Genomic DNA, 27,272 nt, shown 5'->3' on the forward strand with positions numbered 1-27,272 from the left:
TAAGCAATGTGACAAACTAGAACAGTCACAGGCTTTGTTGAGTGGATGGACAGTACTGTGTACATGTATATATGAGTGCAATAGTTAACCTCATCAAGATTCCGTTCTTCATCATTAAGACAGAAGTGTTAAACCTTTTTTATTGGGGTTTTGAGAGGAATTGAAAATGGTTAACACCTAGAAGATACTCAATACAGCTATTTGCTTAATTACTGAAGGTGGTGATGGTGGTAGTAATGTAAATCAGGACATATGTGACTTTGGTTACCTTCTGATTTAAAACTTTAAAAACTTATGCAACTCTGATGTTCACTTCCTGTTTTTTCTTCTGCCAGATTTATTTCTCGTAATGATATGTGCAGGTTCAGACATTTTTTTCAAATTCTTTCTTTTATTCAAGTTAGTGTCATCTCTGATTGACTTCATTATAAGCCTCATGCCCTATTAATCAGTGCTGGTGTACTTTACCAATAGTATCTTTATAATTATCACCTATTAATGTGGTAATTGAGAATGCAAAACTACTTAGTACGTTTTGTGCTTGCTGGGGGTTAAGGAATAAATTAAGAAAAAACACTGTCACTTATTTCTAATTGGTCAAAACTTCATGTTTGTTTATGAAGTTACATTTAGAAAATTATTATCAATCTTTTATCTTTATTGAATGTAACTGAATGATTTTAGCTAACACAAAATGAATCAAACCAGTTACCAAAGACTGTTACTTTTATACCACATTTACTTAATATACACCATGAACCAGACACTAAAATACAGAAAAAATAAATATACTTTCCAATCCTGATTAAACACGTTCTGAATGATTTCTTTGTCTCAAGGGACTGTGAAGATGCTAGAGATACCATGGTAAAAAAGCAATGTAATACAGCTCTTTTGAACTCGCGGTTCATGTGTCCTCATCATTTTGCATGTCAGCTTTCTCTTGTTTGCTTCTTTATTTCCTGCTGTTTCCATGTTAAAGTCAGAATGTGCTTCATGTTTCAGGGGAAGCACCTCATCAGATCTCATTGACCAGGAGGCTGGATCTGGCACCACAAAGAGCAGCCGAAGTAATGTTGTGACCACTGTCACTCAGAGGTCACCAGCTCCAAGTACACGCAGCATGACCTCAGTCAGTAGCAGAGTAAGTGCACAAACATGAATAGATACTCCACCTCTGGGACTTGACTTCGCTACCAAGGCAGGAGTGGGCTCGTGCTCTCTGTATCTTGGTGTTTTTTTTAATGCTATTTAATTGATAGAAACTTCTTTATCAAGACTCTTATCTTTTGACCAGAAGCTCAAACTGAAAAGGAAAGAGAAACACACGGTTTAACGGTGGCATTGTCTGATGGGGATTTAAATAACTGTATGATTTAAACAAATATAAAGAATTTGTAGAAGGCTTTGATTTTGCTCTTTCATGTTATTTCCAGCAAACATACTCATAAACTAACTTCACAAAAATTTCTTCAAGCTGATTAGATTCTGGAAAAGTAGAATCTTAAAATATTTTTGTAGTTTTCTTTTCTACATAGCTGTTAAAGTAATGGATCATAGTGAAGGCATACAAAATCTTAAATTATATATGATATATATCATGGTTATGTTTGTAATGCTTTTATATTTTAAGGGAGAAGGTAAAGTGTTTGAGGAGAAATATTTTCTTTTTTTCAATAGTCTCTTGGAAGTTTTTCTTGGAAGTAATTATCATCTAACTAGATGATTTATTAAGAAGAAAACTCAGCACATAATGTTGCAATTTATATTTTAAAAATAGTTGTATATGAGCCACAATTCTTTGATTCAGCAAAATTTAGTGTGCTAATTCTTTGATTCAAGCCAAAATTTGTAGGAAGTGAAGGAATAAGCCATGCAAATGTCTGGAGTAAGGCAGAGCCAGTACTGATATTGGGCAGGTACAACTGGAGAAGGAGGTTTCATTTCAATTTAAGAAACTGTTCAACCAGTTTTAAATTTTTTTTTTATAATTCTTCCAGAGGAACAGCCTATGCAATGACCTGACTGTGCCTAGTATGTTCAAGAGAGAGTGAAAAGGCCAGTGTAGCTGTTATGAGTAAACGAAGGCAGAAGTATTAGGAAAAGAGTACAAGATCGTAGGCCAGGGGGGCTGCAAAAACTACTGTACGAGCTTTGGCATTTACTCTGGTTGAAAATGGGGAGTTGGAGAGTTTGAGGCATAGGAATAATGTAATCTAGCTTCAGTTTAAATAGCATCTAAAGGCTGTGATAACAAGCAGGTGCAGGGAAACAAGAATCGAAGTCAGGAGACCAGTTAGGAGGCCATCACCAGACCACTGCTATGAGAGAGAGAGAGATAAGACTTTGGAACAGAGAGGTAACAGTGGAGGTACTGAGCAGTCAGATTCTGTAAATATTTTAAAGAAAGGGCCTATACTCACATAGATTGAAATAATAGATTTACTTAAACACAGTCTAGATTGTACTTGCTAAAATGAAAAGCATTTTTAAATTTTACAAATTTATTAAATTCAACAAGATGGGTATGTTCAGTAGTCTGAAAAGTGCATGGGTTCTTGATGATTATGTTCACTTCTTTGGCAACCAAACAAGGATTGATATTCAAAATATTTAACAATTGGTATGGCAGGAGCACTAGCTAATCAGAATAGATACTGGTATAAGGCTTGGCCGGTAGCCTGTGGGTCCATCCCATGCCATTCATCAATGGATTATGGAAAGACCTATGGATGAGGAGGAGCATGAGAGGGAGGTAAACTAGAAGTAGTGCTATTTACCAACTGATACAAAAGATACTTAAAAATGTTAACAGCTGGTATGAGTGTGTCCGTGGGTAGCTGACCATCAGTCCAATAAAAAACTTAATCGAATTTGTTTTTAAAACAAGTATTCTCATCCCAAGTACCATTTGAGTTTAAATGGAGAGGCAATTCATCTTGTTCACAGAAATTATCTGCATCTACATTGAGTTTGTTCACATATACAGTATACGGACAGTGCCTGTGTTGACATTACTCTTACATTTTAGCTGGTCTAAACTCGTGTTCTCTGAGAAAGAGACGTATGTAATGGGGTATTACTCTACCATAAAGAAAGATAAACTTGAGATATCCATAGACAAATGGATGCAATTTAAGGGCATAATGTTAAGTGAAACAAGTCAGACACACAAGTTCAAATGATTCCCTAAGTTACCTATTCCATTGTTTCAAAAAATTTTAATATACATGTTAATTTGTTTTATTTATACTACTAATTTCTCTTTGTTCCTTGAAAGCAAAGTTTTGTGCTATGACTTTTGTTTCTTCTCTGTAAAAGATGCTTTTATTTATGTCTTGTACCACTAAATATTTATACCTATTGTTATCTTACTATTTTGTTATGAAAGCTTGTTTTATTTTTTCATAAAAGAATGATTTTTATATTTTCTTCATTAGTATCATCTACTTCTGTTATATTAAAACTCAAAAAACAGCAAAACATAGAAACAAAGAGCAATATTTTATTTTGTATAAAAATAAGACTACCTAAGGAAGGAAGGGTGAGGAGGGTAGTCAAAGTATGAGGAGTGAAAAAGGTCAAAATACAATATGTGCATGTATCAAACCCAAAGCTGCTTGTAATCACTATGTATTATAAACATATACTAATAGAAAAGAATGAATCATTAAAAAAGAAAAGACAGCCTACCAGGCACGGTTGCTTTTCTATGATGAAGGGAAGAAGTATATAGAATTAGATGATGATCAAAATCACTGCATCTCAATTTCTCCTATTTCTTACTATCTCTGTATCAGTGTTCTTTTCTGTTTTAACACGTAGGATATTTTTAAAATGGAAAACATTTAGAACACATAAGTCTCTAATCTGTCCTCAGCTATAGTGTAACATACTAACTTTAGATTTGTCATGCTGAAGCTCTAGGACATGGCGCTGTGCCTCAATGACTATTCAGTGCCAAGTGGCCTTTGACTATGCAGTACTAATTGGCCTATTAATGCTCAATATTAACAGTATTTCTAGCTCACATGTGGAAAAATTTCTATAATCATAACTATGAGTAAAAAAAATTGGTTTTGTTTCATTAGAGGACTCTGTGTGTAAAGAACGTTTTGAACAGTTAATTGAAAACTTACCTAAACCATTTGACATCAGTCATACTCTTGATAAACCCCCTGGGTTATTAGAGGAATTAGAAGCTACATAACTTGTGCTACATGTTTTATGTGTTGGAAAATAATGAAAGACGTTAAAAACAATCTACAATGAAGCTGAACTGATTAGCATGTTAAGTGAGAGCCACATCTATCTAAAGTAAGTTTAGCACAGTATTCCTTTTTGTTTAAGATATGGAGGGAAAAAAAAGAAGTTTCATTATGTAGGACTTGGAAAGGGACTTTTCATTGTTTACACAAAGGAGAATTTTAACAGTCTCCTTCGGGTTTGATCATTATCATACCATATTGTCTTCTTGGACATTTAAACTCACCCGTCTCAAAAGATCCAATATTACTATTTTTTAAACATCCAAACAGGCTTGGGGGATGCAGGAATAAAATCCCTATGGACATGAACAATATTAGGACAGTTTTCCTCTATCATATGTTAGAGAGTGAAAGCCAATCTTAGACTGAATTTTGTCGCATGTGCATACATTTATTAGTAAGTAGGAACCCCTCAAAATCACCTACTCCTGTAAGTTGAGGAATCTTCACCCTTCTGAGCATTGATATGTACCATGCATGCCAGTTTTTTACTCACCATAGATATATTCAACCTTATTTGACCACCCAACCTACTAGATTAAGAAGGTGGCATTCAACTGAGTGGAGATATATGTGTTAGTTTCCCATTACTGTAACAAATACTTGAGGTAAGTCAATTTAAAAAGAAGGATGGTTAATTTTGACTTACAACTTTTGAAGTTTTAGTCTATGGTCAGACGGATATATTCCTTTTGGATCTGTTGTAAGGCAGTATATCACAGTGGGGAATGTATGACAGAATAAGCTGCTCACCTCTCAGGGTGGTCAGAAGCAAAAAGTGAGAGAAAAGGATCAGTATCCTACAGTCCCCTTTGAGGGTATACTCCCAATGGCCTAACATCTCTTACTAGGTCCCATCTACAAAAGATCTCACCACCTTCCTGTCACCAAGATGGGGACCAAGCCTGCAACACATGAGTCTTTGAGGGATGTCCTTATTCCAAACCACAGCAGGGTGATTGAAGAGAGGGCATGTTGGGAGCAGGGATTGATATAGGACCAAACACAGTTCTGAGTAACACTAATTACTATTATGAGGGTTTGAAGCTTGGCAAATTTTTAAACATATTGCATATAAAATTAAAGGTAATACCATCTTTCTCGCTAATCATATAGTGGAATACTTACTAGTTTTGTGAGTGATAAAATTTTCAAACACCATTTGTGCTAAATAGCAAACCTTAATTTTTGCAACAATTATCTATAGTATGTTTTGCAGTTATATTGCTGTTGATAAGGGTCCTGCCAGTGTCAAGGCACTCCTCCTAAAACATAATATACATAGATGTGTATAAACTAAGATAAATTTATATAAAAGGATTTTAAAGTAAAGTACAGTCAGTATAATTTTTTCTTAACTTTTATTTGTGGGAAGGAGCACGGTTTAGAAAATTCCATGGTTTTATCTGCCACTGAATGTACCTCCGAGGAACACTCAAAGAGTCACCGCAGAAACACGTCCAGCACACCTTCCATAGCAGTGTCTGGGACCTCCCTCTCCTCAGGTGAGCATTTATGACACAACTACTCGGTTGTACAAAATCACTAAAGCCAATGTAATTGACTGCTCTGTGTGATATTAAGTGGATGTTTTATGCCTTAGAAAATAATGATCTATCCTTTTACTCATGGTAAATTTAAAGGTACTACTTAGTCTCTTGCAGTCACAAAAACTCCACTTATTGAGTAATATCTTTCCAGGCATTGTCACCAGGTTTTAGAGCTATACCAGAATATCAATATTATAAATAAAAATGGCCACTGGATACATTTGATGTGACAGATAGTACTTTCACAGGTTTCAAGAAAATGTTTAATTGATATAGTGTTCTGAAGGTCCCTATATGGAAACAAATGTATAGTACTAAAGTTTTACTAAGGAATCATTTGCAAAAAGCATTGAAGTATTAATAACTTTACATTTGTACAGAATATTCACGTATCACATTTTATTTTGTCACAATAATCCTATAAAAGTGATATTATTTATGCTACAATTTTATTATCTATGATTAATAAAGAAACTATTTGGAGAAACTTGTCATAATGATGAAGTTTATGTCCTGTGTATGGCACTAAATTCATGATGTAATAGTCAACATTAAAACATTACCTATTATCTAATGATATTTGAATAAAGCCCAGTGCTGGTTTCTAGATTCTAACCCAAAAAATTTAGAAAGTTTCTTCTAGCCAGACAGCATCCAAAGCTTTTTGTTTGGGTTTGATTGGGGGGGGGGTATTTTGTTTGTTTGTTTTTGTTGTCTTACGTCTTTAAGTTCTGAAGAGAAAAGAAGTCATTTATCTGTTAAATGAAAAATTTTAAAGTAGCCTGTGAGCCAGCATCATCAAGTCGGCTTCTACTTTTCTACTCAGCAGCTCCTGTTTATTGAGTGATAATTCTGTGAGGCACTATACTAAGCACTTCTGTATTACTTCACCTGCCATTTGAAATAGAAGTGCTTGATTGGTCTCCATTCTTTCTCATTTATATGAAACTCTGTCTATTTAAGACACACTGTGGTACAGACTTACTCTGTGACAATAAACAGCCCTGATTTGGTAAGTTGTGTACAGCGTTACTGAGAAATAAATTAACCCTTATTTTATAGTTTGGAAGCTGAAAGCAAGGTGTTCTGTTGAGAAAGAATGTTCTGGCCTCTGAAGATATCCATAATCCTATTAATTTACCCATAGTCCATTTTTGTGTGAAAGGGTCTTATTGTATCATTTAAAAGTGGAAGTTTAGAATTGGTTTGTTTGCATTTTATATTAAATATGAAAACAGTGAATTCTGTATATACTGAAATCAAGAATGGTTAGTGATTTATTTTTTTTAAACTTAGGAAAAAAATCTATAAGAACTTTCTTCTAAATCTAGGAGTGAAGTAAATACGTTAAACAGCTTAAAACTTCTTATTCTATACTTATTCTATACTTCTTATTCTATACTTTCATGACTATTCTATACAAACAGTCATGTGTTAGTACTAGGTCCAACGCAATTTCCAAAAAAATTTAAAAGCGTGTTAACGTAGAGAGCCTGAAGTTACTGACACCGGGTGTTGCTTCCATAACACTATCTGTGCTCTATGCCTAAAAAGAATTGCAATAAAAGTGAAGCATTTGCAATGAAAAATGTGAACATCTAACAAAAACTGACTCACATATTTTTATTTATGTTTTTCCTCCCTTCAGACCGGAGTCGATCTGAGTTAGATTTGAGTGAGTCATTTACAGAAGACTTAGAGGATGCTGGGAGTGTAAGAAGCAAGTCCGTTTCCGGGGCTTTAGACAAAGACTTGGTGAGTTGGATATGACAAAGCAGCTAAGGATCATGAGAAAGAAAAGGCGCAATCTTTCTCCAACTACTTTCACTTTCAGATGATGAGTTTAAAGTGAGGATATGCAACATCAATTCATATTGGTCTTCATAGTCAACGCATAAAAGCAATTGAAAGAATTATTCAGAAAAAGGTAACAGCTAATTAGGTAAATGCGTGATTATTTCCAAGAAAAACTTTTCAGAGATTTCAATTTCTGGTTAAAAGCACATCAGTTAATCTAAACCTGGGAAATGAGGAATCCCAGTATTTTCTAAACCAAATATTGCTTGATTGCCTTGACTCTATATTTTACATGAACATTCTTGTATCTGAAGTTGTTCCCAGTGAGTTGCGTTTTTGAAACTAAATTATTTGAAAACTTAATGTTTCATTGTACTCATTTATAAAACAATGTTAAATCAGATTATTGTTAATGTTCTCTCACACTCTACTATTCTGACATTCTGAGTTCTATAACTGTTATAAAATTTGAACTCCTTGAGAAAAAGATACAGCATAAATGTTAACATTTGACATTAGTAGTTGTTCCTAAGTAAGCCTAAGTAAGAAACTCGGGGTTCTGAAACTAATACTACAATAAAAAAGCTAGGAAAGCACTTTAAAATCCACCACAAAAGAACTGGGTAGATGTGGCTTCATTAAACCCCAGAATGGCTTCAAATTTGCAATTCCCCTGCCTCAGATAAAAGTGTGCAGAACCACACCAAGCAGGGTAGGTTATACTTATAGGCATAAAAAATGTAGTGACAAGAAGAAAGTGGGAGTGAAGTAAAGAGACAGTCTGATTGGTTACAATTTAAATCTCCATTATTATGATTATTATTATTTTGTTACCAGGGACTGAACTTACAATCTCAAGCTTATAAAGCAGGTGTATATGCCGCCAAGCTAAGTTCTCAGTCCTATCTCCATTATTTGAATAAGATTTAAACAATTGGCCACTTGCTGAGGTTCAGCTACTTGTTACAAGTGTGGGCTACAGTCCGTTCATACATCAAATTAGATTGCAGTTTGCTATGTAGCGGGAAATCTTTAGGCCAATCCTAAAATATTTAGAGGCAGATTTTTTAGACTGATTTCTTTCTTTCTTTCTGTCTTTCTTTTTTTCAGTACTGGGGATCAAACTCATGACCTCGTGTTTGCCAGGCAGGCACTTATGCCACTGAGCTAAATCCCCAGCCGTTAGACTTAATTTTTACATTCCCCAAGAAAAAGCCAAACTTTACTGATTTATTTCATCAAGTATTTAGTGAAGAGATAGTAATTCATAGACGTTAAGAAGATTTGAAGAAACATTTCCTAACTCATAATATTGGCTTTATGGAGCCAATATTACATTGATAACAAAGCTAGATAACACACCCCAAAAAATGAAAACATGGATCACTCCTCATCATGAATATAGATGCAAAAATCCTTAATAAAATATTAGCAAGCAAAACTCAATAATGAAAAGATATCATACACTATAACCAAAAGGAATGTATCCCATGCGTTTAAGATTGATTTAGCATTCAAATATAAATTAACATAATGTAATATATCAATAGAATAAAGAACAGTAGCTACATCATCTGAGTAGTTGCAGAAAAGTTATTTGATAAATTCAAACATCAATTCGTGATAAAGTGTTCACTAAATTAGAAACAGAGGGAATTTTTTCATTCTAAATAAAGGACATCTACAAAGATACTATAAGTACCAACACACTTAATGGCAAAAAAGGACCAAATTCTTTCTGACTAAGTGCAAGAATTTCCACTTGAATCACTTTGTTCAACAATGTACAGGAGATTATAGCCACTGTAGTACACATAAAAAAAAACATAATGGAGAAAACAAAGAAAGGAAAATATTCATTGGAAAGAAAGAAGTGGTAACATTTTTATTTGCTAGTGATATAATGCCATAGAAAAAGTTTTAAAAGATGTACAAAAACATGAGGAGGATTAATAACAAGGTCACAGGATATGAAATCAATATACAAAAACAATTGTACTGTACAGTGTATCCCAGCTGTGAAAAACTGAAATGGAATTAAGAATATAATTCCATTCACAGTATCATGAAATAGATTTTTTAAAGTCAAAACTAATACCTTTTAAAAGTGCAAGATGAGCATTGAAATTTACAATACTCACTGAGTTAAATTAGAGTTATGAAAAGAAATGGAGACATTCTATGTTCATAAATTAGAAGATTCAGTGTTTTAAGATGAAAATTTTCTTCAAATGAATAGCCATAGTGCAAATCAAAATCCAAATAGGATATTTTATAAAAATGGACATGATGATTCTAAAATTTATATGAAAATTCAAAAGGCCCAGAATAACAAATTTTGAAGAGAAAGAATAGAAAACCTGCACTAATAAATTTCAAAACTTATAGTAATTGTAAGTAAAACTGTAAGTAAGTAACTGTAAGTAAAACTGTAAGTAAGTAACTGTAAGTAAAACTGTAAGTAAGTAACTGTAAGTAAAACTTACAGTTATAGTAATTAGTACAGTACTCTAGTGACATAAGCATAGGGAATCATGGGATAGAATCCAGAGTCTGGAAATAAATCTTCCCATTTATTGGTTTTTGTTGTTGTTGTTGTTGTTGTTTGTGGTACCGGGGATCAAACTCACAACTCAGCACTTACAGGCAGGCTCTTACATCACTGAGCCCACATCCTTGACCCCACATTTATGATATTTTGTGTTTGGCTTATGAATGGGAAAGCATAGTCATTTCAATAAATCATACGGGAAAAGTTGAATACATGTCAAGGAATTACAACTATAACAAAACTTGTATTTACCACACTGTGCATAAAATAAACAAACTAACTCAAAATAGATTATGTACCCAAATGTAAGAACTAAAGCTATAAAATTCCAAAAGAAAACCTAAGGGAAAATTTTTTAGTATTTTGAGTTAGGATAAATTCTTAGAAATAACATTAAAAAATTACATAATGCATTCAAAAACACTCATAAACTGATTTGCATTAGAATTTAAAAAATTCTTACTTAAGAAGACAACATTATAAAACTGAAAACATAACTCACAGGCTGAAAACTATTTTTAAATTATATATTTGATAAGGAAATAGTATCTTGAATATACAAAGAGCCCATACATTCAATATTAAAAAGACAATCACATTAGTGAATGAAAGATTACAATAGATATATAATCAAGAGAGATATTTGCAAATGCCTAGGAATCACATAAAAACACACAGAGCAATATTGGTGATTAGAAAAATTAAAATTAAATCGCGAGGTACCACTTAATACTATACTATTTATAATCAAAAAGACAAGTGTTGATAATAATAGAGAGAAATTGGAATCCACTTACATTGTTTCTGGAAATATATCATGGTACAACCATTCTGTAAAATGTTCAGAAATTTATTTAAAATTAAACATAAACGTAATGTACATCTCAGCAATTGGAATCTCAGATATCTACCGAAGAGAAATAAAAATGCATGTCCACCCAAAGACCAGCATACAGATGTTCACATTAGCACTGTTCAGAAAAGCCAAACATTGGAAATAATTTGCGTCTACTGATGAATAAATAAAATATTCATTACATTTTCTAGAAAGAGATATTATTTACAATAAAAAGGAGTTAGGTACTGATATTTATATATTCTCCATCTTCAATAAAGCTGTGTCACGAGAAAAGAGACAGACAGCAGCATGGAAAATAGCTGAAATTGGGTGATATGACAATTGTTTAAAGTGAATGACCAGTTATATTAATTAATTATAGTATTCTTTCTATTTTGTGAATATTTGAATTGTTTGATGCCTCATTGTAAAAAGGAAAGCAAAGAAATATGAAGACTGGTTTATGTGCTAAGTATTGTTTAATAGCTTACTCAGAAAGAGGAAAGCAAAAATATAAAAAAGGTACTATTTAACCATAATAAGGATACATCTCTCACAATTGAAAGATATATCTAAAGTTACAAAGTAGTGAAATGAATAACACTCTCACATTGACACACTGTTAAAATATAGAAATACTCTACAAAAGAAATTTCTTAAAGCATCTCAAAAGTTCTATGTCCTACAAAGAAAGAAACATCTAGTATCATAATTTTCAATAGTAGCATTGTACACAAGATGAAAAAGGAGTAATATTTTAAAAGTATTTAGGGAAGGCTATTTTGAACCCAGAATTCAATCTTTGCCATACCAAGACTCACACTAAAATCACTAGAGACAAAATTTAGCTCAGCGGCATAAGCGCCTGCTTTGCAAGCAGGCAGTCGTGAGTTCGATCCCCGGTACCGATAAAAAGGAAAAAGAAAAAAAAAAAGATCAAAATATTTATTTTTTAATTTTATTTAAGAGGAAAAAGAGAAAAACACAAAACAAAACAAAGCGGTGTAAGGGTACACATAATACAGAACTACAAAAAAAAAACATAATAGTAAGAAATCACCTGTTAATAGATTACATATTATCATCTTGGAAATAGTTGCTCAAATCACAGTATCAAAGAATACAAAGTGGACATTCAAACAGAGAGACTGCAAACAGCTGTGTTCAATGATCCAAAAACATTAATATAGTCAGCTATTTAACACCCCTAAACACACTTGCTGTTATATCCGTTAGAGCACTTTTTCTTTTTTTTTTTCCCCTCTCTTTTTTACAACAAAATTTACACATTTTGGATTTTATTACTCCTTAGTTCTTATTACTTTTTTGGGGGGGGAGAGAATAAAGTCAAATATGGCAAAACAAAGCTGTCAGTCAAAACCAAGGATAGACATAGCACATGATGTAGAACAGAGTACAACGTTATCAACAATGGTTATCAACGTTGTCTCTTGTTTCCTTAAAAAGAATTGTCTATCTCATTAGATATTATAAAGTTGGACAAAACAGTAGAGAGCAAGATCAATAAAACTTAGGCATTGTAAACATTACAGGACTTCCAAAGGAGACAATAGTCAAACCAGAATGGGCATCTGAGTGAATCTTATTGCCTTCAAAGTAGTTTCCTATACCCTCAAACTTGATACTATCATACAGAATGGAACAGAGTCTAATCAGTCAAAACAAGATCGTGGGAGTATTACAGGACTTCAAAACAAGTTAATAGGAAATCAAAAAGAGTTACTATTTATATATCCTAATTTTTTTTAAATTTTTCCCCTTAATTAAAACAAACATAAGAAATAACTAAATATTTTTTTAAAGAATAAGGGGGAGATTGAGTTAAAACAGGACATAACAATATAACAATAGAGGTCACAGCATGACTGTTTCAGCAACCTCGTGCTTCACCACCGAATAACCCGATTTAATAGTAGTTACCATAGTGTCTGTCTTTTTCCTTGAAATATTTGGATAAAACTTCATATCCTATAGCTTCAAATATTTCCATATCAAGAAGCCCAGAATAAAGCCTTTCTAATTAATAAGTGAAAACTTTATAAGGCTTCAAGGCCACCTAATGGGGAATCATGATTACCACATATTTTTATATATTTGAATCATTACTTACATTAGGGAAACTATTCGGTATTCACACATGCGAGATTGATTTATTTCACTTATGAGTATGGTCTCAAGCTGCGCCCATTTATTGATAAATATCGCAATGTGATCCTTCTTTATAGCTGAATAATACTCCATTGTATAGAAATACCACAACTTTTTTATCCATTCCTCAGTTGATGGGCACTTGGGTTGTTTCCAAGATCTGGCGATTACAAATTGTGCTGCTATAAACATAGGTGCACATATATCACTGTGGTATGATGCTTTCAGTTCTTCTGGGAATATGCCTAGAAGTGGAATAGCTGGAATAAATGGGATTTCCAATCCCAACTTTTTGAGAAATCTCCAGACAGACCTCCACAAAGGCTGTACCAGTCTACACTCCCACCAACAGTGCAGGAGAGTTCCTTTTTCCCCACAGCCTCTCCAGCATTTGTTGTTGTTGGTTTTCTTGATCCTGGCCATTCTTTCAGGAGTGAGATGGTATCTCAGTGTCATTTTAATTTGCATTTCTCTATTGACCAACGATGATGAACATTTTTTCATGTATTTATTTGCCATTTGCATTTCTTCATCTGAGAATTGCGTATTCATCTCAGATGCCCATTTTTGGATTGGATCTTTGAATTTTGGAGGTCTGAGTTTTTTTTTAATTCTTTATATGTTTTAGACAAGAGTCCCTTGTCTGAGTGAGAGTTCACTAAAATCTTTTCCCAGTTTGTGGGTTTTCTTTTCACTATGCTGGAGATTTCTTTTGACATGCAGAAACTTTTTAATAAGAAGTGGTCCCAGTTATTGATTCTGGGAAGTATTTCCTGTGCGGTTTGAGTCCTGTTCATGAATTCTTTACCTACTCCTATGTCTCCAAGGTTTCTACCCAATTTGTCTTCCAATAGATTTAGTGTTTCTGTTTTAATATTAACAAGAAAAAGAAATCTGGGAACTGTTGCACAAGATATGAAACGTAAAGGAGACAACATAAAGTGGTGAAGGTGGTCTCTCAATAAACGTGAGACAAAAAATGTGGGTAAGGATACATACACAATAGTACAACTTTAAAGTTGGTTCAAAATCATCCTTATCATATTCTCTGATCACAAAACAATATATTCGGCATTTCAAGGAGAGATACAAGTTAAAAATAACCTCCACATTTTCAAATACAAATGTTGCTAAATAATTATTGAGTCAAATAACTAGCATACATACACGTGTTTGGTTTGGTTTGGTTTGTGTGACAGGGTCTCAGTATGCAGCCTTGAACTCACTAGGCTGGATGTGAACTCACAGCAACCCTCCTGCCTCGGCTTCACGAGTGTTGGAATTATAGGTATGCATCACTACATCTGGTATAATTAACCAACAGAGAATCAATGAATCAAAGAGTTGGTTCTTTGAAAAGGTAAATAATTTGATAAACCCTCAGCTGACTTTTTCAAAATGAGGAAAGAAAAGATTCAAATTCATGTGATGAATGAAAAGCAGGAAGTCACAAAAAATCTTGTAGAATTTCAGAAGATCATCAATACCTACTTTGAGGACCTGTACTCTAATAAGATGGAAAACTACAAAAAATGTACGGATTCCTAGATACACATGAAATGCCAAAGCTGAATCAAGAAGACATAAAAATTCTAAATAATCAAATATCAGCCAATGAAATTGAAAACGCAGCTAAAAAACTTGCCTACAAATAAAGCCCAGATTCTCATGGATTCACTGATGCATTCTGTAAGAAATTCAGAGATGCTCTAATGCCACTACTGATGAAATTCTTTAAAAAAATTGAAAAGGAAGCAATACCCCCTAAGTCATTTCTAGAAGCAAGTATTACATGATACCAAAACCAGACAAGGATTCAAAAAAAAAAAAACTAGACATAAAGATCCTCAATAAGATACTGGCAAACAGAATACAGCAAATCATGAAGAAAATTATTTACAAAGACTGTGATTCATCCCAGGGATGCAGGGATGGTTTAATACATGCAAATCAATAAATGTAATAGATAATATCAACAGACTCAATGACAAAAATCACATGATCATCTCAGTAAATAGAGAAACAGCACTTGATAAAATCCAACACCCATTCATGATAAAAGCCCTACAGAAAATAGGAGTAGCTGATCTTTATGTTAATCTGATGAAAGCCATATGTAACAAACTGACAGCCAACATTATACTGAGTGGTCAAAAGCTGAAAACTTTCACTCTAAAAATCAAGAACAAGACAAAGATGTTCCCTATCACCACTCCTATTTCATATACTTCTGGGAAGCTTTAGCCAAAGCAGTTAGACAAGAGAAATAAATAAAAGGGATAAGGATAAAAAATGAAGAGGTTAACTTATCCTTATTTGCAGATGACGTGATACTCTACATAGAAGACCCAGAAAACTCCACCAAAAGACTTGCAGAATTAATAATGAAGTTCAGTACGATAGCTGAATACAAAGTCAGCACTGAAAAGTTAATATCATTCCCGTACAAAAGCAACAAACACACTGAGAGGGAACTTAGGGAAACAATACCCTTTACAATAGCATCAAAAAATGAAATACTTAGGAATCAGTCTACCAGAGGATGTAAAAGATCTCTATCTTGAAAATTACAGTACTGAGAAAAAGGAAACAGAAAACAATATCAGGAAAATAGAAAGATATCCCTTCCTGATGGGTAGGAAAAACCAACAAAGTATAAGTGGCTATACTCCCAAAATCCTATACAAAATACAATCCCAATCAAAATGTCATTAGCATACCTCACAAAATTTAAGAAAACATTCCAAAAATTCATTTGGAACCAGAAGAGACCTAGAATATAAAAAACAATTTTCAGCAACAAAGGCAAGGCAGAGTCATCAAAATCCCTGACTTGGAATTGTGCTACAAAGCCACTGTGATAAAAGAAGCATGGTATTAGCAAAAAAAAAAAAAAACAACAAACAGATCTGAAGGTTAATGGAACAGATTAGATGCAGAAACAACCCAAGCACACTACTCAGCTATCTTATTTTTAACAAGTGGGCCAAGCACTTTCACTGGAAGAAAGACAGCCTCTTTAATAAATGTTGCTGGCAAAACTGGCTTTCTACATGTCAAACAGTAAAATTAGTCCCAAGTCTATCACCATACACTAAACTAAAATTGAAATAGATCAAAGATGTAAATATTAAAACAGAAGTGTTAAATCTGCTAGAAGAGAAAATGGTTAGAACACTTGAAGACATTAGGTGTAGGCAAAGATTTCATGAACAAAACACATTGCATGGGAAATATTGCAATTAATCAACAACTGAAATCTCATTCTATTAAAAAGTATTTGAAAAGCAAAAGAAATTACCAATAAAGTGAAAAGATAATCTACAGGATGAGAAAAAAAATTTAGTCAGTTTTCCTTCAGACAAAGGACTAATATCTAGAACATAAAAAGAATTAACAGGGATGTAGCTCAGTGGTAGAATCCTTACATAGCATGAACAAGGCCCTGAGTTCAATCCTCAATACCACAAAAAAAAAACTTGAAAAAAATAGACACCCCCAAATTTAATGACCGATATAAAAATGAACATCTGACATGAATACAGACTTCTCAGATGAAGAAATACAAATTGAAAATAAATGTATGAAAAAATATTCAACATAGCTGGTCATTTGAGGGATGCAAATTAAAACAATGCTGAGATTACATCTCACTCTAGAAAGAATAGCAATTATCAAGAAATCAACCAATAGCAAATGCTGCAGAGGCTGTGGGGAAAGGAACCATTCTCCACTATTGGTGGGAGTGTAGGCTGGTACAACCACTGTGTAAATCAGTTTGTAGATTCCTCAAAAAGCTAAGATTAAAGAATCCATTTGACCCAGCTCTTTCTCAGTTGGTTGTCTTCCTGGAAGAATTAGGTGATATACTGTGTACCCATGTTTATAGCAGCACAATTGGTAATAGCTAAATCTTGGAAACAACCCCAGTGCATGTCAACTGAAAAATGGTTAGAAAAGATGTTTTTTTAAACAATAGAGTACTACTCAGCCATAAAGAAGATTAAATAGTAAATGTACCTGAGAACATAGTGTAATGTGAAATAAACTGAACACACTTGTAAATATCACATTATATTTTTGGTATGAGAAATAATAAAGTGGAAACAAAGCTTCATAAATGAAGAGAGGAGGGAAAGAGGAGTTAAAGGGAGGGGACAGAATTTTTAAAAAAATGAAGAGTAACCAGGATATATCTTTTTTCTTTTTTTTTTATTTAAGGAGAAAAAGAAAAAAAAAACAGAAATAGGGTACAAGTTATACAGAATTTCAGAAAAAATAAACAGTAGGAAATCACTAGTTAATAGATTACATATTGTTATCTTAGAAATGGTTGTTCAAGTTACAAAATTAAAGCATATAAAGTGGACTTTCAAACAGTGAGACTGGAAATAGTCTTGTTCAATGATCCAACAAAACTCAGTAATATGGTTATCTATCTTATACCCTTAAATATATATGTAGTTATATTCTTTAGAACACTTTCTTTTCCTTTCTTTTGTACAATGACAATTATACATTTTGGGTTTTATTACTCCCGCAGTTCTTATTACTTTTTTTGGAGAGAGTAAAACCAAATGTGCCATAACAGAATGGAATCAGTCACATCAAAAGGATGGACATAATAGATAATGCAAAAACAAAATAGTAGATCAATAATGGTTACCATACTGCCTCTTGCTATCTTAAAAAGAATTGCCTATATCATCTGCTATGATAAAATTGAACAAAACAATAAAGAATAAAACCAAAACATTGGAGACATTACAGGACTTTAAAAGAAGATAATAGTCAACCGGGATGGGCGTCATAATGAATCTTATTGTCTTCACAGTTGTTGCCTATACTTTTGAACTTGGTACTATCAAGCAAAGCAGAATAGAGGAAAATCAGTCAAAGCAAGATAGTGAGGGCTATACAGGGTTTCAAATCAAGTTAATAGGAAATCAAAGTGGGTTACTATAATGTATCCTGCTATTTTTTTATGTTTCCCTTAATTTAAAAGATAAAAATAAAAAAATAAATAATTTTTAAAAAGGAGACTGAGATAAAAGAGGGCATAACAACAAAACAGTACAGGTCAAAACATAGCCATTTAAGCAAAATAGTGCTTCACCACAAGATATCCTGACATAGATACAATTTCCTTGTGATGAATGTGATCATTATGTATATCTAAATTGTACCAATAAATTTAATTTAAAAATAGACATTTCAAGGTAGTAAAATGAAATAAAATAAAATAACCAGAACTAAACTAAAATTTAAAAATCAGCAACAAATTTAAGATTTAGTGAAAGATTATGTGGTGAAAATTGTATAATCTTAAATATTTATATAAAAAGGGCTGAAAATTATTCATTGTGAATTTACCCTTTTATTTAGAAGACTAACATGATAAATTGAAGAAAGACCTAATTAAGAACAGAAATCAGTTAACTACAAACCAGGTAAAATACCTAACAATAAAATAAAACCTAGTTTAAAAAAACAACAAAATAAAAATATCTCTAAGAAAATTTCTAAGGAAAAAGATGGGGCAAGACCAAATAACATTATGAATGAAAAGATAAGGTAACTACAGATAAATTAATCGAAAAAGTAACATCAATGATTGGAAAACTTACATGAAATCAATGAACTTCTAGAAAAATTTAATTTGTGACAACTGACTCAAGAAACGTATTGAGGGGGCCAAAGGTGGATACTGGAGATTCAATTTAGGATCTTTATACTAAGCTACATTGCTGACCATTTTTCATATTTAATTTTGAGGCAATTTTACTCTGTCTCTATGTTGCCTTGGCTGGATTCAAACTAGGCATCCTTATGCCTCAATCTCCTAGAGTCCTGGGATTATAGGTACATGATACCATGCCCAGCTAACACAAATTTTTAAAAAACTAAAATTTTCTGATACAATTAATAAAATTGAAAGAATATTTAATGATATTTTTCCTGCAGAAAAATTTAGGTTCTTGAGTTTGTAGCAACGTCAAGAAACTTTCAAGGAAATTATCCTAAACACTGAACAATCACTTTATTGTATTACAATATACATAAGACAAAAATTTCCATTTTACTTCTTTTAAGTGTAGTTCTGTGCTGCGCATTACATTTACATGGCTGTACAGCCACCACTAGCATCCATCTCCAGAAGCTTTTTCATTTTTCCCAACTGGAAATTTGTGTTCCTCAGTGCTAAGCTGTTCTTATGTCTTTTGGTAGTAGACATTCCAACAAATATTGATATGATAGCTCATTTTGGCTTTAATTTGCATTTTCCTGAAGATTAGTGTTATTGAATATTTTTTTCATATACCACTTGAATAGTTGTATGTCTTGTTTTGAGAAGTGTCTATTTTGATTCTTCCTTCTTTTTGGTTAAGTTGTTTTCTTGGAACAAATACAGACTCCCAAATTTTGAAATTATCAAAATAATTAAGTGCATTGTGTAAAGTGTATTTCTACACAAGTTGGGGAGGTAGGAATTGTATTCAGGTCTGTATGATCCAAAATTTCATGTTTTTTGACAAAGCAAGCACTGTTAGCAAAGAAACCTTGCCCTCCACCTCCAGGCACTATCTATTCTTCTGAAGGCGTATTTCAGATTGACTAGAGGACAAAAGAGAAAATCCCAGGAATGAGATGCTTTTTAGATATTTTTATCTGGCTTCCAGGCCTTTATGAAAGTGAGTTTTAAAAAGGAAAGACTTTCTGGGAAAGTTATACAAGTACACCACTGATTTTTTTCTTCTTTCATAGAACTCCTTGGAAGATACTGAAGGTGTTGATGATTTAGTGTCCTCTCAGTTTTCTGCAAACACCTACAGTCTGGCAAGTGGCCTGTCAACTGTAAGCAGCCCTCTGGCACATGTGGAAATTTTCTTTTACTCTTACTAATTTTCTGTGCATTTCCAGGAGAGCTATGAGTGCACTTAAGGAAATGTGTGAGGAGTGAAACAGACAGTGTAGGTTTCTGCTCACACTTTTCCCACAGAATACTCTTTGGTCTAATTTTGTGGGGACTTTTACTAAGCTCCTGATTCCTCCCTCCCTCCCTCCCTCCCTTCCTTCCTTCCTTCCTTCCTTCCTTCCTTCCTTCCTTCCTTCCTTCCTTTCTTCCTTCCTTCCTTCCTTTCTTCCTTCCTTCCTTCCTTCCTTCCTTCCTTCCTTCCTTTCTTCTTGCATGGTCCTTGCCTAGGTTTCAATATTCCTATTTCATGAAGAACTAAAAAAAAAAAAAAAAGAATTTGGGTGCTCCAGTACAGAGAAATAGTATGTGTTTAAAGAGAAGGAAATAGTAATTACTCTGATTTGCCTATTAAACTTTGTATAACATATATTAAATCATCACACAATGCCCTATAAGTATGTACAATTATGTACCAATTTATAAAATCTCTTTATTTCCTATTTTAGGCCCCAATAAGTTCAAGCTTATAAATTATTTCAGTTCTCTGCTGTTAAGTTTTCCTGATACCATTATTTCAACTCTCTGTTTACAGTGCTGCTCAATATTTTCCTAAAACATCTACCTTGTCAGGTTGCTCTCCTACTTACAGAATTTCCCTAACTTTCCATTGCCTGAAGAACAAAGCACTTTCTTATTTTAGAGGCCAAAGTGTGTCCTGAGAAGAAGATTTTAGGAACTTCTCTTAATCACATTCTTGGCACTGGGGGGAAAAATCCTGAACACTCACAATTTAAAGGAGTCAAGGTTTATTTTGGCTCACTTTTAATCCATAGTCAGGAAACTTAAACACAGAAATGGCATAGTGGAAGGACCTATCACATCATGCTGGCTGGCCACAAACAAGAAAGAGAAGGGAGAAACCAAAAAGGAGACAGTCTTCCAGGTCACAATCTCAGTGACTCACTTCTCCCGACCAGCCCCAGCATCCTAACAGCAAGTCAACTGTATCTCCCCATGACTCCTATGAGCCCCACCTATGATCACATGAGGCTTTGAGGGACATTCTTGATCTAAACTATAACATCCACCCCAGGACCCAATACCCATGCACATCTCTTTATGCAAAAATATTTAGTCCATCTCCAAGAGTCACTAAATTCTAATAGTTGCAGCATTGCTGAAGTCCAAGTCCAAAGCATCCTCTGAGACACAAGGAAAAGTTTTGACTCGAGCCTCCATAAAAATAAAAAAAAATGTTAAACATTGCTAATATACAATGATATAGGGTAGACATTCCTATTCCAAAAGGAATGAATAAATGAATAGGGAGTTAGAAACCAATGAGAAAAAAACAAGGCTGAAACCCAGTAAGGCAAATATTAAATCTCATAGTTTGAGGTCCAACATCTGAGACAGATGGTGCGAAGATCTGAACTCCAAGATGACTGTGTTGCTCTGCCCCTACAGCATTGCCAGCTGCAGGTCTCGTGGCCTCTCTCTTCAGGTGGCTCTGCTCACTGAACTTCCAGCTTCTCTCTCAGAGCTGCATGTGCTGCCCTTTCAGGAGCACACTGTCTGGTCTTCCAGGCCTTCTGGAACCATGTGGAAGCCTCCATGACTGTAACAGTTGCATTATGCATGCCCATAAAATCAGCTCCACATGGCTGTTTATTCCAAATTTCTTCTACAAAGCAAGCTCTGATAGAAAAAAACCCTGCCCTCTACTCCTAGCCACTGTCTATTCTTCTGAAAGTGTAATTCAGGTTGACTGGAGGAAAAAAGAGAAAAATCTAGTAATGAGGTTATGCTAAGGTCTACTATCAGATCAGGCCCACTTGGATCACGGCTGCAGAAATGTCTGAATGCCTGTACAGCTAGGAACTATAAAACAGATCGTGGGTAAAGTATGTGTGAGCAGTGAGAACGAAGTCCTTCACCTTTGTACCTTTGAGCCTGTGAAAGACAAAGTCTTGCTGATTCTTGGAATGCTCTCAAGGGAACTGTCATGATGCAAAGCATTTGGCTTCTTTTTAATGATAATATTTCCAATAAACAAGCTATACTGAGCCAAATTCTTGCAGTCCCTAATATTATGCACCACAATTTTATAGGACCTTCCTTTATGACCACCAGCAATATTTTTCAAATTATTTTATTTCTGCTTTTTGGTCTTGCTTCTCATGTTAGTTATATCTAAAAGCTACCAGCAGGACCCATTCCAGGACCTTCCCATTGGGCTTCCTTAAAATTTCCTCCACCAGATTAATTATTGTACTCCACTTAATCTCAGTCTTTTTTAGATCCTCAGGGCATAAGCAAATGTAGAGAAATTTTCTGCCAGAGCATAATACATAAGGTTTTGAGTCCAACTCCAAATAGAGTCCTTATTCTCAACAGAAACCTCTTGAGCCAGGTGTTTACCTTCTGAAATTTTTCAGCATTCTGGTCTTCTGAGGTGCTTCTACCAAGGCACCAGAGAAGCAGCCCGGAAAGGGAAGAGGTGGAGAGAGAGCTATACCCTTCCAGATCATGACCTCAGTGACCAGGTTCTAACTAGACCTCACCTCTTCACAGAAAGTCAGCTATAGCATCACCATTATTGAATCATTTTCCACAAACTGCACCTATGAAACATGAGATCTTTGGGGCACAGTCTGATCTAAACCATGGCAAAACTCCTATGTTCTTACATATATTCAAGCACCCTCAAGTCTTTTTCTTTGCTTTTCTGATTTCTATTGCTCTAATAACTTTTTCTTTTGATCTTTGGATAACTTCCTTAAAGAATTCTCAAGCAGGCTCTGACAGGAAGTGGACCTACCTAAATGTGCCTGATGCTGATTCAGACACTGTGAGTTTTGAATTCTGCATTTTCCTTCTTTGTTATCATGCTTTACATATTTCATGGTTTGGTAAATTTGATTGAGTGGGTAATTCCTCCACCACTTTTTTGACTTGTATACTGTGGACTACAGGTTCTTTTAAAAGACTGAAGAGTTTATCTGAACTCAAGCACTTCAATTCATTAAACATTAGAACCTGAGCTGAGAAGATGAATCAAATGACACACTATTGAAAATTGTTTACCAAGATCTTTGAAGTAAACAACTATATTTTATGTTACAGCTTTGGCTTGGTTAAAAGCATTAAGTTTTGTTGGTAGTAAAATTGCTAAAACTGCCTTAAATTCTCCCAAGCCTCAGCATTTGTTCTGAAATTCTTAAATAATCTATCCTTTAGAGTCTGTTTACAAAGGACACTCTGATGATTTGGTGACATGTGGTGAAATCATAGGATATTGTGAGGTGAATTTGGGAGGCTCTCTGACTAGAAACTCGAAATTTCCCTTTAACTTGATATTGCCAACAGTGTGTATGAACCAGTTTTCTCCTGTGTATCATAAGAGAATTAAAGCTTATTTTTGAAATCCTTTATAATCAAAGCATGGTCCAGGGACCAACAATATTGCATAACCTCGCATAAAGACTTCAAAATTTTCTCTGTTCATAGACTCCTTTGAGCAGTGGTGGTGAACCTATGGTACGCATGTTGCAGCAGGTGTTTGTATAATTAAAAACTCTAAAAGATTCACTGGCCTAAAGTCTCAGTAATTAATGGTACTCCTAGGCCAAAAATAATTACTGACTAGTCCATTTATTACATCATTATGTCCAAAGAGCTTACTTAATAAGCTATTGTGTCCTAATAACTTTATAGCTACTCAAAAGATAACAGAGGTGAATTAAAATAAAAATTAAATTTTATTCCACTCTTAAGTAGCCTTCATTACTGTGTCTGTTGTGTCTGTTGAACACTACACAGGTTTTCAAATCTTGGAATATGATTAGACATCACCGTATTCTGTTTTTGTTTGTTGTTGTTGCTGAAGAAACTGCCAAACACTTACCTTTACACAGGCACAAATTTGTTCACAAAAAAATGTGATTTTAGTGGTGTTACTGAGAACTACTAATTAGTATGTGCATGGTATCTAATAAATGTTGCTGTATTTTCCTTTAAAATTTAAAATATTTTATGTTGCTCTCATGAGCTTGTTGTGGTGTTCTAGGATACTGGAATTCACTGTTAGGATAGTGAGAATTAAATGTTTGTTGGAAAAATATTATCTCAGACCTCGTCCTAAAATGAATCTGAATCAGAATCTTCAGATTACAAAAATCCCCAGTTGATATATATACATTAACATTTGAAAAGCACTACTTGAAAGCCACCAATTTGCTAAGCATGTATACTTTGCAAAGCTTTGCTTTGCAGTAGCAATAAGAAAGACACATTAGCTTGCCATGGGCTATCTTTAAGTTGTATTTTCCAAATAATTTTGGAGTTCTTGGTTTGCTCTTGTCCTTAACGTAAGATTAAAAGTAACATGATCTGTATCACCCACCTCCTGTTCTTTGAACAGTCTCTAGGGTGAACAGTTGGAATAACATAACAACTTTTGCCAAAAAAAAGTTAAATTAGGGGCTAGGGATTTAGCTCAGCAGCACAATCACCTTCCTGGCAAGCATGAGGCCATAAGTTCAGTCTGTGGTACCAAAAAAAAAGAAAGTTAAACTAAAAACTATACATATATGAAAGTTTGTGTATGTGTGTGTGTGTGAAAATGAAATCTAATGTCCTTTTGTGCTCACTTTAGTCCCTGTTTCTCAGTGTTCACATAAAGGTTATAAAATTCTTGGATTACTCACTAAAAGCCTTACATGGTCTTCATGAATATCACTGGTTTTGTTACAATCATATTACCAAGATACAGTTTTTGCTTCTGATGTTAAAGGACAATTTTATTACATTTAATTAAAAATATGTCTCATATCATGTGTCTCATTAAAAGCTTCATTCAGTCTAGTAGATTTGGATTTTCAGAAACTTTTATTATTTTGTTATGGTGTAGTTTTATTTTTTAGTGTTATATTTTGTGAGATGCTATTTTGTGAAGAATTACAAGTGATGCCCTTACACTACCCGTATAACTGTACAAACTATCTGTATAACCACGCCAGATTCAGTTGAGGAATCACAGAAGCTGTGGTTATGTGACGTTCTTCTTGCATGTTTTTACTAAAGCTGCATTTATGGCTTCCCAAAGTTTGATGGGATGCACCCTGTGGGTGTCAGAGAAAGAAGCTGTAAAGCTCTTGCTATCATAGCATATGAGATAAGCTTTTCTTTGTCCTAATCAATGCATTCTAGTCTTTGAAGTTGATTGAATTTGAATCTATAATAAAAAAAATAGAAGGTTGCAAGGATATAGAAGAGAAATAGTATTAAAAATTCTTCAGACACCATGTACTTATTGGAAGAAATGAATAAATAAGTTTCACTAACTTAAAAAGGTACTACCTGCCCACCCAGCAAGTGTCCTCCTTTCCTCACTAAGGGCACTAGGTCTGTTTTCTTTTCTTGGACTGAAATTTGGTATAGCAGGAAAACAAGTGACTGGCTTTCTCCTTTGATTATAGACTTCCTTGTTTATCATAAAGAGCAAGAATTGTAATTGAGGGTGGGTTCTGTGAAGCGATCTTGGAATAATACCTGGTGCTTTCTTTCGTCTCGTTTATTCTAGACCAGCCTTAACAGCATGATGAGTGTTTACAGTGAAACAGGAGACTATGGCAATGTGAAGGTCAGTGGTGAAATCCTTCTCCACATCAGCTACTGCTACAAAACTGGTGGGCTCAACATTTTTGTCAAGAATTGCAGGAACCTGGCCATAGGAGATGAGAAGAAACAGAGGACAGATGCGTAAGCACATAGCATGCTCCTCAGACTATTTCAAGTACTGCGTTCTTTGCCTGTATGTTTCTTTTCCAGAAGAACCTGAATTTTCCTCTCCATTCAGAGCATTTTCAGAGCATTGTCACTTTTTGCCTATATCACATGTTGACATATTCTTTAAAGTATGGAAATAATGGCTATGTCCTTGGTTACCCAATTTTTAAGACGTTAGTACTCAACGTGATTCAGGAATGATGAATGTGTAGTTTACATTTAGCTGCTCTTTGATATAGAAGCTGACATACTTGGAATGTACAAGAATATCTTGTTGATTTTTGTTCTGGGAAATCTTCCAGAGAAAATTACCAAGCTGTTACCCAGTTGAACCATACAGAAGAGCAAGCAATTAGGATGTCAAGATTCTAGGGATCAGCCTGGGAGAACAGATATGAACCATGTTTTGGAGGGCAGCTAGATTTAAAGATGTACCAGGAGTCCCCGCAAAAACTATCAGGTACAGTGATGCACTGGAAGCACCCATATGATTCTACATATACTTATAGACGATAAAGAGAAAAGACACAGAGTGAGGTCATGAAGACACAAGACTTAAGCTTCCAAGCGTCTTCCTCCAATAAATCACACATGATGCACTTAATTCTTATTTTTTTTGCACTTAATTCTTGTAAAACATTTTCCACTAGGAAAGCTTGCAAGAGACTTAGCTGGTCACATACCAAATTTCCAGGTTCCTAGAAACAAAAAGAATGTTCAGCATGAGCTACACTGTTTGTGCAAACAGTTTGGGCTCAGCAAGCATTTTTACCAATTCTAAGAACAGTGAGAAACCCTTCCAAACTCAAAGTTCCCAGCCACCACTTAAGAGCCAAAATTGTAAGTAAGACCTTCTAAAAATGACAGTCTCAGGCCTACCATGTTAACTCTTTTCTGTACAATCAGTAACATAGGTACAATAAAAAACTCAGCAAAGCTGGTTTCAAGTATTCTAAGATAGACAAATGAATGGAGTCTGACTACAGGATAGTCTACCTGGCTCCTCAGCTAAATTTCAGAGGACCACAGGAACAATGTACTTATTTTGACTAGCATGGAAAGGGACCATCTAAAACTCTAGCAGATGTGCTCTAAAAACCTAGTAGTATCCTCTGTGCTTTAATCTCCAATAAATTCCTAAGATAACGCAAGCCAAGTTGTTGGCTCAAATTTCTACTCTGACTTCAGCTTGTCATTTTCCACTTCTTTTTCACTATTGTCTTTCAGTTCCATTGACTCCATTGGCTGACACAAGAAAGTGGGATTAGGAAAAGAACAAATTTATGAAACCATTGATAATTATAACTGATTACATATACTGAATACAATACATCAACTTCTTCTTCTTCTTCTTCTTCTTCTTCTTCTTCTTCTTCTTCTTCTTCTTCTTCTT

The 27,272-nt window shown here is 34.2% G+C and overlaps 1 protein-coding gene across 4 annotated transcripts in view; it reads left to right on the forward strand.

Moving 5' to 3' along the window:
* The window catches only part of Sytl5 (synaptotagmin like 5), a 127,935-nt gene that overhangs the window by 79,745 nt on the left and 20,918 nt on the right, over positions 1-27,272 (forward strand). For 2 of the 4 annotated variants that reach the window (XM_063245692.1, XM_063245695.1), the window contains 6 exons: positions 1,006-1,144; positions 5,644-5,773; positions 7,467-7,573; positions 19,939-20,028; positions 22,875-22,940; positions 25,674-25,852. In XM_063245692.1, coding sequence (XP_063101762.1) covers positions 1,006-1,144; positions 5,644-5,773; positions 7,467-7,573; positions 19,939-20,028; positions 22,875-22,940; positions 25,674-25,852 — 711 coding nt within the window. The remainder of the gene's footprint in view (positions 1-1,005; positions 1,145-5,643; positions 5,774-7,466; positions 7,574-19,938; positions 20,029-22,874; positions 22,941-25,673; positions 25,853-27,272) is intronic. The other 2 variants (XM_063245693.1, XM_063245694.1) reach the window with 2 other exon arrangements.

Source organism: Cavia porcellus, unplaced genomic scaffold, assembly GCF_034190915.1.
Source record: "Cavia porcellus strain 051 isolate PalLab524CR breed Dunkin Hartley unplaced genomic scaffold, mCavPor4.1 scaffold_3, whole genome shotgun sequence".
NCBI classification, from domain to species: domain Eukaryota; kingdom Metazoa; phylum Chordata; class Mammalia; order Rodentia; family Caviidae; genus Cavia; species Cavia porcellus.